Source organism: Chaetodon auriga, chromosome 22, assembly GCF_051107435.1.
Source record: "Chaetodon auriga isolate fChaAug3 chromosome 22, fChaAug3.hap1, whole genome shotgun sequence".
NCBI classification, from domain to species: domain Eukaryota; kingdom Metazoa; phylum Chordata; class Actinopteri; order Chaetodontiformes; family Chaetodontidae; genus Chaetodon; species Chaetodon auriga.
Window position 1 is genome coordinate 7,546,129 of NC_135095.1, and position 14,370 is coordinate 7,560,498.

A 14,370-nucleotide genomic window follows, 5' to 3' on the forward strand; every position below is an offset into this window, starting at 1 on the left:
ACTCTAATTTGCAGGCTCCGTTAAGCAGACGCCATTAACCGGTGGAGCTGAGGAGCGGTGACTGCTCGAAGGGGACTATTGTGAAATGAAACCTCAGCCGTCGGCCCTTAGGAATATTTTAGCGTTCCACCACTTCACACCAAATATGAGGCCAGGACCCATTCACGGCTCACCTGTTCTGTTCTTGGCCGCGTTCACAGTCAGCCCTCTACTTTGTCTTCGAGGCCACAGCTGCACATGTTTTGGCATGCCAGTGTTAGTTGGGCGGCCTATTTTCTCTATTTACTGTTTTTAAAAGTGGCAAAGGCTTTGTGTGAGGTGTGAAATGGGCCCTGGCAAACGCATCAAATCTGTAAGGGGCCACAGCACTTTTCTGAAAATGAATCCTCAAAGTGAAAATGTGAAATCTCAAAGCCTTTGAGTGTGACTCTCAGGCCAAATGGCTGCAAAACGTCAATGTGAAACAAATCACGTTAGTTCGCTCAACAAGGGATCAATTTCACAGCTTGTCAAAGAGATTACAGAGAAATCTGACAAATATTCCTGTGATAAAAGTATCTGCTGGATCTCCTTTGCTCTGTTTATCGCTTTTCCTTGCACTTTTCGTTATGTGGTTCAAGGTTCACAGGATCCGCTTACGAGCCTGTCATCCGCACTTCTTGTTGTTGTTGATTTTACTGATTTACCCTTAGCGTTTGAAGCCTGTTTCTCTCCTCCTTCACCTTGGGAGTCAGCAAAATGCTTCACATATTCCATATTCCTTTACATATTTATTAAAAACGACCTGTAACAGACCAACTATTCGAAGTTTCTTCATAATCGCAAACGGAGCCTCGGCCCATATTGACTCTGTTTGATTTTTTTTCTCCGCAGGACAACTACACATTTGCTCAGCCAGGCATCCAGAGGAAAGTCAAGGCCCTGGAGGAGCTGGTCAGCAGGATTGATGGTGAGTTATCTGCCTTGCATCCATCCATCCATCCATCCATCCGTCCATCCATTTCTGCTCACAGCTCTGCCATTTTGACTTGATTTCCATTTACTTCTTCTTGTCTTCTCTTCCCTTCTCCACCTTTTTTGAAATTTCTTTTTGACATCTTCCCTCTCACACACCAACCAGCACATTCATGCAAACACACAAAAACACTCAAAATCACCATCCTCTGCAGGGCATGCATGGCGATGGGCTTCATTCATAGATATTTCTTTAAGAAAAAATTAACAAAAATCTTTGAATGCAGTTTACGTTTTTTTGCACGGATCAGTTGAAATGTTGTTCTTACCTATGAGGCTTGTGTAGCTCCTAAATATGTGCATGTAGGAGAGAGGAGGAAGGGGTGCGATGATCAGATGACACAACACAACAGGAATAAAAGAACTGATAATGGAGGAAAAAAAGTCTTCAAAAACTGCCTTAATGAGGATTTTGTTCCTTTCCTTTGACTTGCATGTTTCTCAACACTTCCACTTTTATGATAGTTTGAATTCTTGTTTTAGGACTTTTTCAGCCCAGGAAGTAATATTTGGTTTCGCACCTTTGCACTGGCTTGTAATTACACGACACCACCATCGTGCCTCGCTAATTTTTATTTCACCCGGCTGTCGAGGAAATGTGTATGTAGCAGTGATTATTAGCGCAAAACAATGGCCTGCTGAGGGCTGGAAGTTAATGTGTGCACAGCGAGTGCACTCAAACACTCGGTGACATTTCACACACACTCGCACCTTAGTGTTAATTAGCAGCGCTGCCATGTCTTCTGTATCCCCCCTTCTGTTTTTCATTTTGTAAATGTGTAAATACAATTTGAATACTTTTCCATCCAAACTTCCTCTTTCCTCTTAAAACGTGTGCGTCATTCATCGTGGCCCAGCATGCATTGTGCTAAACAAGGTCTTATCAAAGCGAGCCTTTGTACAGTGGTCATGTTCTAGGCTAACCTTGGTGCTGTCCGACTCTCCTGTCACCCGCTCTGTCAGCCAGAGGGAGGGGAGGACTCACCCGCTGCATTCAAATGTGTGGAGAGAGAGCGCGTACGTGTGTCTGCGTGTGTGTGTGTGTGTGAATGTCAGATAAAGTTAGCGTGCATATGCAGGCCTGCCTGTTTGCATGTGTGATTGCGAGGTTGTAGACTTGCCGATACGAAGGACGAAGTGTGTGTACCTGTATTTGTAAGATTGTATGGATTGGAGTGTATGTGTCAGTCAAATTATGTGTGTGTGTGTGTGTGTGTGTGTGTGTGTGTGTGTGTCTTTTCTCTGTTTTGAAAAAAAAAAAAAAAAAAAAAAGAAAGTCTTCCCACTTCTCCGAAGCTCTGCCACACCCCAGCAGATACGTTAAAAATGACTCGACATTTTTACTGTATCTGATTCCATAAGTGCCCTGTCATCACTGTTGGGGCAGAGCCATTTTATACCTCGCTAGCTTGACATTACCCCCTCTAATGAGATCACAGATTGCTTTTATCTCGTGTTACAGGATTGTTTTTCGCCCCTCGACACAGCATCTGTTTTGGGAACAATGGCCGCTCATCATCTCTTCCAAAATTACCTATCAGGCCTTATCAGATGCGGGGTTATCCAGAGTGCTGTGGAGTTTGATAAAGGGCGCGGTCCTGTCTGCTCGCAAATGCTTCGGCGACTGGTGCAGATTTACCTTTGTTTTCTATGCTGAGATTTCACTCCGGATGGAAAAATCCAAAGTTGTGGAATCAGATTTTATTAGGGTTTTTATTGGTTCTTCATTGTTTTTCTCTGCGTGTTAATGTTTCTTTTGAGATTACCAATCCATTATATTACCAGCACTGAAAGTACTTAATCTTGCGGCTCATTAATTTTAGATCTTTGGACAAAACCTGTTGCAAAATGAACAAATTTATTATTCTCCATCGGAGCGAGCTCTGCTAACAATCCTAAAAAAGGAAAAGAAAATATTTAAGCTGTTGCTATGGGGACTCTGGTATCCGATGCAGAGACATTAGTAGATGATGGAGCATTTGTGAAGACAATGAGAGGAGGGACGAAGGAAGGAGAGAGTTTGGGATGTTTTTGACCTGAGCTCAGTGCTTCATCAGGACATTGCTGATCTGTGTTTCTTGCACCACATTCTGTCACATTCTCTTCTTTAAAGTGACTGCATCTAACTCTTCCCACAGTATATATCAGTCAGACAGAGGGAAAACACACATATCCATGCAATAACAGAGAGGGAAGGAAAGATAATGTTCAGGGTTTTTATGGCCACATCCCCACCATCCATTACCTGCTACATCTTTTAGCACAGTGGGGGAGAAAAAGGGGGAAAAAAAAGTCTGGATTTGTGCCACCAAGTCTCAGAACAGTCCTCCTCCTCCTCCTCCTCCGCCTCCCCATTTTCTGTGCCTATAACCTAACTTGTGTTGAAAAACCCTTTGAAAGGCATATTTTGATTTTAGAAATTAAGTTGTTGGGAAGCCAGAAAATGTATAATGTTTTTTTGACAGTTTTACAGTGTATTTCCTTAATTTTGATCGGAGCTGCTGCGTCACTGCATGGGCATGAATGCACTGAATCAAGCCCTTCACGTATTTAAATGACTGCTGGTCAAAGGCAGCGGATAGATCCAGTAGAATTAACCACCATCAGCGGCATTGAATAACCAAGTGTCGAGCAGGGCACTTCTTAAATCAGCATTCGTCCTCAGTCGAGTTTCCCACTATGACAAATCTAGAAATATTTTCTTTTCAACAAAAGATTTATGATCAAACATTTTCGGCAGGTGTTCTTTGAATGTTTGATTTGGTTCCTGTGAATTGAATTCAGTCTTGACGTAAGGAAATCATACAAATCAAAGCTTTTTATTTCTTTTACTTTGATTCTTTTAGTTCAAAACAGTGGGTGCGATGGAGTGTCTTTGTTTCACTCTCTGCCTGCCCCTCCCTCAGACTCCCCCTCTCTGTAATTATCCTACTTGTATTAAGTGATGCTAGCTCTCATTAGCCTTGCTAGCACGTGTACCTCCTCAAAAGACAAGCCACTTTGTCACCATGCCTGTAATGTTCCTCTGATCTCCTTATCCCTCCCTTATCTCTTTTTGTGTATTTGTTGCATGCATGTGCATTAGCACAAGTACATCAACATGCAAATTTCCCAAAGGTGAATTTACTTATGCAAATGAGCGGTCGTACTGACAGCATGCTCTCGGAGCTTGAATCGTGTGAAAAGGCTGGCAGCTGGATTGTGAGACTGTATTGCATAATGAAAGGCAGAAAAAAGCTGCAGTGTGTTGTTATGGGTTTGGGGGGAAAGTAAGATAATTTGCCTTTCTGTACTGGCAATTTTTGATATAACTATACATTTACTTTGCATGATATTTAGTCTCTTAAAGTTGTATTTGTTTAATACTTTGATTTTTTTTTTGTCAGTTGCACATGTATTTACACTAAAAGAAGCACATTTTTTCTTTTGAAATTCTGCCTTTTTGCAAAAGGTGTTCAGGTTCATGTTCAGGTTCACTCTGGTGTCTTTTAACCTGGCCAGAGGTCGATGACGCCGGCTTCCCCTGCCGTCCCACGCAGTCTGCCATAACCTCCAAACATCACCTCTACAATGTTCATCCGCTCTGCTCTCTCTGCCCGCAGCAATTCTACACACTTAACATACTGTGTGTGTTGCATGTTTTCAAGAATTTTACATGCATTCGTTTAGAATTCACAGGTGTCGTACATTATAGTCTGTTTTTTCAAATATTTTTCACCAAATATTCAGGAAAATCTGAAAATGATGTCACTGCAATACTGCTCTCATTCACCGCTCTCCCTTTATTTCTCTCTTATTTTACAATCCTGTCAGCGTGTGGTGGTTTGACTTACTCTGGGCTGCCGTGCATCTTAAAAAATAGGATGGAATTTTTAAGTTTACATGGATTTTTTTTTTATGTGTTTATTATATTAATTTGCAGGATGGTGTCCTTTATTTTCAGCCCATCCAAAACCTAAAAACAGGAAAGTAAAATTGTAAGGAAAGAATTAAACAGTATGGTTATCTGCTATAACTTAAGTCACAGTCATTAGCATTTATGGCTAACTGGTTGATTACCTGCAGGTAACCAGGTGTTTCTCACAAAGAGTTTGTATATCTTTAACTAGCTAGTTTGTATTAGTTTGTGGGGTTAGAGGCCGCCAAACGGGGTACTTTTTACCCGGGATCTGCAACTTTAGCTGCAGTCTTTTAGTAATGTACGAAGTTTCATGCTACAGTTGATCAAATCTGTTCGTGGCTGGTGACAGTCGCTGGCAAAATTAACAGTCCATGGCTACAAATGAGAAGCCTGCTTTCGTCTACGTCTATCTGACGTCAAGGACCAACTCTTTTGATCATTTCTGAGAACTGCACGCATGCTAAACAAAAATAGAAAGCTTGACAGGCATAGCAACAGTAACTAATGGGGGCGAGGATTTGAAAGCAACCAATTATATCCCAAGAAAAAGACTGGAGACCTGTATTGCGTGTACATACTGTGGTGGCTGACTTAGTGTGAAACACATTGCTTTCAGAAAAGCACGAGTGAACAAACAAGTTGCTTGCTTTGTATCCACAGTTGTATTTCTTTAAATCTGTGCTAAAGCTGGCAAGACTGAAATGAAAGAGAAACGGGAAAGGTTACAGTGAGATGAGTACAGACTATATATGTACTGTATATAAAAAAAAGCGGCTCTGTCAGAATAGACTGAGCCAAAGTGAAATGATGAAAGAAAAAAAAACAACCAGCCAGTAGGAGAGAGGAAAAGGGAAAAGCAAGTGTAACTGTAATTACGTTTTGTAGCAAGGAGAGCATGAAGTCAGGCAGAATTGGTCTCGTCAGCAGAATCCTGGGAGTCGCTCACTAGTCACTGTACGACCTCTGACCTTCCTGCTGTCCACCTGCACTCCACCAGCCATGTGCTACAGCCCATTGTGGAGAGCGAACTAGCTGGCATCGTGGCCTCCGTCCTAAACTTTAACCAGCAGTAGGAAGGAAGACAAGACTCATCCGTCAATCAGTGTCGATGCGAGGTGTCATCCTCACCCTCCCTCAGCCCCTGTGACTACGCTACCCAGCATGCCGAGCACTGTGCCAGCTGGACAGCAGCCCGCGGTTAAAAGTCATAAGTTTCAGCAGTGCAGTTTCTCCCAGTCGTTCTTTTTTTTTATTTTCTAATTTTTACGTTCCCTCTCCCACCCCTGAAAGCTCCTCATGAAAAATGACTCTCCCTTCCACCACTCCCCCACCGCGCGCCTCTTCCTGTCTGTGTTTGGTGAAGTTGCTAATATTAGGCAGAGCAAGTTCATTAGTGTAATTTAACATTGTCTAAAGTTGTTCCACTCTCTCCCTCTCTGTTTGGCAGCTAGCTAAGATCTGTCACCATGATGCATTCGCCGTTAATGAGCTTGCCTTGTTTATGCTTTTACAGCAGCATGTGATAATTAAACTGCAGAGAGGAGTGTGAAATAATCGCTTTGTGTTTACTTCGCGCCCTGCTCATGCGGTGGTGTGTGTGCATAATTGTTACACATGCGTGTGCGAGCGCTGGAAGACAGGTGTCATTCAAGCCTGTGTGTTTGAGAGTAATAATGTGTGTGTTCTTGGCTTGAAATATTTTAAGCAACGTTTCACCAATTAAAGCTTTATTGAAGCTGGATTTGTGTGTGTGTGTGTGTGTGTGTGTGTGTGTGTGTGTGTGTGTGTGTGTGTGTGTGTGCGTGTGCGCTTGTCAGTCGGCTTTGATTAAGAGCACAGAGTGTGAGAGAGCAGGATGCTATAGTTCCTCCCTAACTGGCTTTTCTCATAGATTCTCTGACAGCTCTTTAATTACAGCTCTATTATGAAACGTGTGTGTGCGCCTGCGTGTGTGTGTGTCTGTGTGTGTGTGTGTGTGTGTGAGAGAGAGAGAGAGGGAGAGAATGAGTGTCATGGGTTTGATGACTATGAAAGAGGGAGTCACTGAATACCGAGTGGTATTCTTCATCTTTTGTTATGTAAAGAAGCATAAAACAAACATTTATCAAGAACAGAGAAAGGAACAAAGGCAGCCACTCTCTGTGTCACAGCCCCATATGCAGCAAATTCCCAGCTGTCATTGCTGCTTCTCATCCATTCTTCTCAGCCGGTGTTCATGCCAGCCTGCCATACCATGACACCGACACCGACGCTGACGCTTGATCTCCACGTTGACGCCGCAGCGAGACGGCCCGATGCGGCGTGCGGTCCTCCCTCTCTCTGTGGAGTTTGTTGGAAGTGAGAACACAATCTGAACCAATTATAGGAGGAGAACACCAAAGCATTTTCCGAGTTAAAGGAGACAGATGTGGACATCTAATAGCCAGCTGATGTTTGTGTTTGGAGAGCGGAGCCGAACAAAACAAACGGAGTGGAAACTGCTGTCTTGACTGATGATTGTATTCAGCTGTTTCTTGGTGTATTCTCAGCTGTTATTGATCCCAGAAAAGTTGAATTAATGTGCGCAGAAGAATCCATCATATCTACCTTCAACAATAAGTCTGGTGATAAACTGCGTTTTTCTTACCAGCAACAAAAACCCCATGAGAAGACCAAAAACTGCAATGAATAACTGAAAGTATTGACTGTGAAGCCAAAGCCTGCGTCTGCTGACAGGCTCAGAGTGTTATCCTAAGTGTCAGACAACATAATGAAAAGGACCCCCGCAGAGATCGACCTTTTAGTTAAAGAGTAAGATCTGCTTTGTTTAACCACAACCGGCCGTTATGTCGCTCTCGCCAAAGAAACCAGACTCCACTGAGAGAAAAAGTATCATCGTACAACCCTAAAAGTTGTATCGTATTGACAGTTGAACGAATGCATTGTTAGTTCTGCTCGTTTCATTGGATTTCTGGAAGGTAATAATTAAAATTTAATGTAGAAATTGACATTATTGCAAACCCTAAACTTTCAATTAGAGGCACAGGAACTGCATTTGTCTCGTCTCCTCATCCTGCCTCTAATGTCACAGTGATGCCTGGTTACTAATTCTCAGTCCAGTAAACCAATCCAGTACATTTTTGAGTCAATATGACTTGTTTATAAACCCTACTCTGCCTGAAATTCAGCGATGGCAGCCAAAATAAACTGAACAGAGAATTACAGTAAAGGCCCACTGGGGCATGATTGATGTTCCAGAGGTGGGTTAGCAAATATTTGCCGTTCTCCTCTGAGGTAACTGCCAGGGAACTGTGGGACTATTGTTACACAGAGCTCAAAGCTCAGACAGGGAATGCTTTCAGAAAAACTGAAGAGACGCATTTTAAATATTATACAATATATTAAAATCGCCCTTCATCCCCTCGACAAAGAAGATAAATTGTCACAATCGTTGCAACCTCGCAGGAGCTTGAAGAGGTTTTCACTGACCTTGCATGACAGAAATGGACCAAAATACAGTTTTAATCAGCTCCTCCTGGAAGCAGTAATGTCAGAGAAATAATAAACACACACCCTATATGTACATAAACATGCCCTCTGTCGTCGCCTCTGGATGCTATTGACCTACAGCGCGCGCACTCCGTTCCTCATCAGACTGACATGCAATTGTTTGGAGCCTCATTTAACAATGAATACGCTCTTTTTCTCATCTCAGTTCGGTGTGTAGCTGTCGTCCCATAATTCTGGTATCTCTGAATTGACATCTCTAAGGTGTTTTGTTTTTTTTTTTTTTTAATTAAATGTGAATATTATTATTATTTCTGACAGAGTCTGTGCACCGCCACATGCAGCAGTACGAGGTGGAGTACCTGCAGTTTGCCTTCCGCTGGATGAACAACCTCCTGATGAGGGAGCTGCCACTACGCTGCACGATTAGACTGTGGGACACCTACCAGGTACACACAACCCCCCCCCCCACACACACACACACACACTGCTGTTATTGTTTTTTTTGTTATCTGTCCATTTCTGTCTATCTGGCGCTGCATGGGATCTCACAAACGGGGATATTCTCTGATAATGACATCTATGATTGCCTCGAGAGTGGTGCTTTTGTAATTCCTACCATTACATTCCTGCCAACCCAAGTGCCATGATGCAACATAATACAGTTATTTTTATTATTTTTTTTTTTTACAAAGGTGTTTAAGCATGGCAGCATTCCCTATGATAGTCTTAATTATACAGAGCTTATAATACAGCCTAACTATGCTGCTTGGCCCCATCACACAGCCATGCAACTGACAAATTTACACTTTCATTGTTAGTGCAGCAGGATGAGTTAATTTGTTCACTGTTAGCACAACACGTATGGAAAAAGTAGTAGTAGTAGTAGCTCAAGGAATAGACAAAAAGGATGCAAGGAAGGTTTAAAGGATGAATGAATTAAAAAACATTCCTGGAGATTTGCAGACGAGGGATTGGAAAGGATTAGTTGATTCAGTAATGAAACAAAGATGTCAGTCGCCAATTCACACGTGAAACAAAAGTTTTTAGCCATTTAACTTATGGTTTAATTTTAATTTAATGGCTGCTCTGCTCTTTTGTGTGCAAGTGTAAAAGTAAAGCCTATTACTGCGTTGACCTGGGTGTGTAAATGTGAGAGAGAGAGCGAGAGTGAGCAGGATCTTAATCCCATTCAAACACATCTGGACCTGTTCATACTGCTGCCGTTTCACATTTACACACAGCTTAATAGGCGGCGCCTACAGTTACCCCAGATTGTTAACCTCAGTTGGAGTTGTCAATATCACCTTATGTCTGCTATTGAATCAGTGAGGTGTGTGTGTGTGTGTGTGTGTGTGTGTGTGTATTTGCCAGAACATGTGTGGATAGTCCAGGGCTTGAGCTGAGTACATATAATGGATTTTCCAGTTGATGCAGAGGTTAAGGGTGTAATACATGGGATCGCAGTGTTTGATTAGATGAGGAAAGTGGAGAGAAGGAGCATGAAGATGGAGAGTTCATTGATGGCGCTTCCAGCTGTGGTCGTTGGTCTCACAAACCATACTATTTTATCTATTTATGTACCTATTCTGCTGTCATCCCAGCAACAGCGGCTGCCCCCGTTGTTCTCTCTGCTGCCTGTTCTGCATCAGTCAGCGTTTATGTCTCATTTTAAACTCTAAGTATTCTCTTTATGTCTCGTCAAAATGGGACTGCATGAAATGTAGATGTTCCTTGTCAAATTTACCTGTTGGCTCATTGTTGATCATGTTGGCTGAGCTAAAAAGTCTGTCATTGCCACAACTCTGAAGTCATTATGTGAAAGGTATAATGTAGTATTTTATTACATGAATTCAGCCAAGTGAAAATCAAGTGAAATTTTGTCCGTTAACAGTACTTATACAGTATGTGACTATTGGTTGCAAAGTGGAAAGTGTTGAAAAAAAAAGATGAGAGGGGATAGAGAGCGAAAGATGTGACAGTGTCAAGTAAAGATAGGCAAGAGCAAGAAAATAGAGTACTGCAAGGACATAAAAGCTAAAAAATTGTAATAAAAGTCACATCATAGTTTATAGCTGAAGTGCTTCGTCCACAGCCTTCACCAAACCATAGCTTGGATGAATAAATACCAAATGAATCTTGTCTAAATCTTTATGAATGGACTGAACTGTAGGCAGCATGAGTGAGAGTGCAGCTGACAGGTAAAAGCCAGGTAACAGCAAGGAAGATGTTCTTCCTCTCCTGCGTTATTTCACTTAAAACACGAGGGCCATGTTTTTTTGTGTGCGTCAGGGTAAGTTTGTCCACCGAAACCTTGATCACTGATAGAGATCCGTTGCTGGCTTGTAAAAAAATGTATTCCACTAATTTGAAATAATGTTTTGCTTTAGTGAAAGCTCGAGGTGTGGCAGGGTTTGCAGCATGGAATGAATACTGCTGTAATATAATGGAAAAATACCATTTTTCTTGTCATCTCATGAAACATTGAACCTTTGTGATGTTATTTTTACATGAATTGCTAAATTTGTAAACTATTACATGAGCACTCACTATTTTAAACTTTCCAGCATCACAGTTCATTCCAAGGATTGATATTACTATAATCCTACTACAGTAATTGATCCCTGCCAGCAAAGATTCTCTCCGCTTTCTTTGTTCTCGATGCCATAAAACTGCTGGGTCAGCTACAGTGCAGTACTCCTGGGGAGAAAAAGAAAAAAAAAAAAGTAGTCCTGAACACTCCCAAGTCCTCCAGTTTAAGTACAGTCTCTCTACTTGAATGACTTATGTGGCAGGCGGTGATTAGGAAGCCAAAGCAACCCATTTTTCTATGAAAAAACAGCACGGTTGACCCAACAGCGGCGCTGTGTTTTCATGAACCCTCTTCCTGGTCAGCCATCCTTTATAACTACTGATAGCTTCTGCATTTTATTCTAGCGAAGGATTTATCTTAAATAATGACAACAAACTCCAGTGCTCTTCTGTTTAGGAGGTTTTTTTTCTTGTGCATTTTGACTGAAGTGCAGCCAGCTGGCAGCTGGTGCAGAGCTTGATAGAAAAGTCTTGCAGGTGTATTTACATTTCAGAGAGTGGAGTGGTGGATAGCAGGGCCTCTTGACACATGAGCTGGTTATCTGACATCACTTAAAGTTGTTTAGAAAATGAAGTTTTACATTATGTTTTCTTATATAAGCCTGGTCATTCAGGAAGTGAATTGCACTGGAACCTTTGGGTGACCTTTACAGTCCTCTTGATTTTCCTGGAAAAGTAAATGAACACATAATTGAGCGCAAGCTTTTTGGTTGTTAAGACATACAAGCCTCAATACCTGACCCAGCTCTACTATATAATCATCTCTATTGTATGTGATGTCTGCGTGATCTCCATAGTAACAAGCAGTTGTTTTTCATCATGCATTTTCTCTTCAGAGCTCAGTGTCAGATCATCATCCCACTGAAAGAAGGAAATCATAAAGGAAACAGAAAGTACTGCCTTCAGAATGGATTTGCACCATCGCGGAAAATAATACCTTGTCCTGACATTTAGTTACAATTCACGTCTCATTTCCTGAACATAATTCGTACCTTGACGTCAGAACAGCAGGCAGACGCATAGACGGGTTAAAGCCACAGCCTCAGTTTGCATTGCGTTCATTGCGATTACACGACATGTTTGCGTCAACAGGCACCTAAAAAAGCCAAAATACCAAATGGCAAAATGTTTACTTTGATATCAAGTTTAGCATAATAATGCTCAATACCAGAGCGATACCTGAGACTGAAATGATGCTGATTTCATAGTGAATACCCAATGGATCAGAAATCCTCATCCCATCTTTGTGTTACTTTTGGGTCAGTTGAAGGGTGGTGGTAATAGTAGGCTGCCTTGTGGTTGATTGCCTGGTGGTTTCACTTGAAGTCTGTAATTAAAACAAGAGATCCGATGAGAAACATGGACATATTGTATGCTGTTGTAAAACCAGTGTACAAAATCCTTGCACAGTGAGAGCTTAACTATTTAAATTATGAATCAAGGATTATATTTATTGGTTCAAATGCTAATATATTAAGTATTCTAGACCGGCTCTGACACGATGCCCATGTATTACTCTATGAATAGTGCCAAAAGGACAAATGAATAACTGAATCAAATTATTGCATTAAAAGAAAAAAAAAAAAGGTATAGGTACTGCAGTGTCCATGCTTTGCAGCTACAGAATGGCCACTAAAAGCTGAAAGTACTTGGTTCAGACTGGGCCTATGTAGTTGAGGTAAATAAAACATGATAATGCAAATAAAGAATTTTGTTAAGGTTCAGGAAAAATCACTTAAATGATTTTTTAAAAAGCCTGTATCGCTATGACACAGGACACAAACCGTCAGGGACGAACCTGTGACACACATCCACTATTCCCCCTCAGTACCTTTCATTACGCTGGGCTTGATGGCACTGAGAAGACTTCTGACCTTCTTCCCAGTATTATCTTTTGGGGGGCACTAAGAGAGGAAAGGCTACCGGGGTCACTGCTATGAGCCATTAGGCTCTGTTATCACCACAGTAAGAGCTGTGTCCATATTCTCTGCAACAAGTCAAACGTGCTCTCAGCAGGTGTGAGGCAACAACAGGATTGTGCCTCATCACAGTTTCTTGGAGTGCACTGCAGTTGAGGTGCAGTGTATGCACCTCAATATGCCTCTCTGCATTTTCTGGTGGTTGTGGTCCTGCTGGCTTCCTCAGATGGTGACCTCCAGTGAGAAAGTAGTGGATTGCTCCTGTTGGGTTTGGAGTAAGTTACCATCCCAAGTGAAAGAGTTCAAGGATTGCTTGCCTTGTTCATGTCGGATAGAGCCCGAGATCCACCGTCGGATTGGTCCCACCTACGCTGTACAGGACTGCCATGGTGCAGACGGAGCTGAGCCTGAAGGCGAGCATCTGGATTCATCAGTCGTTCTTCATTCCAGCCCTCACCTATGATAATGAACTTTGGGTAATGACCGACAGAATGAGGTCATGGATACAAGAATGACTTTCCTTTGCATGGTTGCTGTGCTCACACCTTGAGAGCTGGGATGCGCCACAGGATAACCCTATTATGAGCTGGAATACATAGCTGGGCAGAAGGCTGCTGCCATCACATGAGCCATCATGTGCTGTAGGATTCGAAGGAAATGGGCCACATTCGTTGCAACTTAGCTGAGCATTGCAACATGAAAGGATGCATTGTCCATGATTACCTTAATTCTTTATTCGACAAAATACCTGTAAGCACACAACACAGACTGCACTCAAACGTGCGTCGTCCACTTCAAGTCTAAAAAAAGAATCAAGGAATGAATGATTTAACGGTGTTGTTGCTTTGCTGTGACTTGACAGCGACCCAAGTACACATTGTACTTGTAATCCATCCTCTAAATATTTGATGTTTTACAATGTCGTTTGCATCGCAGCCCCCACACGCCCCTCTCAGACAACACACAGACACGCACATACACCTTTTCTGGCAGGCTCTGTCACAGTCCCTCACCTCCAGTCCTACCCTGGTAGGGATATTAGACCATTTCCACTCATGAAACTTTCAGTAGAGCTGACAGCGAGCACCGTGCTGTTGTCGTCTGATCTATTCTGCTCTCTTCTATTGTCCTTTTTTAAACTTTTTTCTTCAGCATTCCTCTCAACTCATCGTCTTTCCTCTAAACTTCTTCCAAATTTCCCCACTTAGCCTTCCTTTACCTCTCTGCTCCAACCTCTCCATTGCAGTTGCACTTAGATAACTCTTATGAAAGACAGTCCACAACATACAACCAAGTGGTGATTTGGAGCTCTTAAATCCATTGGGTATACTCCACAAAATATTTCCCACCATATGTTTTCTACAGAGTTCTTGAAGACGTCAAATGTTTTTCCAAACGTAAGCTCAAGGGACCGTGCTTCTGAATCACAGGAGCTTTCTCAGTGCTAAAGGATGAAAA

General features: G+C 42.1%; 1 protein-coding gene across 2 annotated transcripts in view; it reads left to right on the forward strand.

Annotated features, from left to right (window-relative positions):
• The window catches only part of tbc1d22a (TBC1 domain family, member 22a), a 103,157-nt gene that overhangs the window by 65,126 nt on the left and 23,661 nt on the right, over positions 1–14,370 (forward strand). For both annotated transcript variants that reach the window (XM_076722538.1, XM_076722537.1), the window contains exons 11-12: positions 874–949; positions 8,723–8,850. In XM_076722538.1, the coding sequence (XP_076578653.1) occupies positions 874–949; positions 8,723–8,850 (204 nt within the window). The remainder of the gene's footprint in view (positions 1–873; positions 950–8,722; positions 8,851–14,370) is intronic.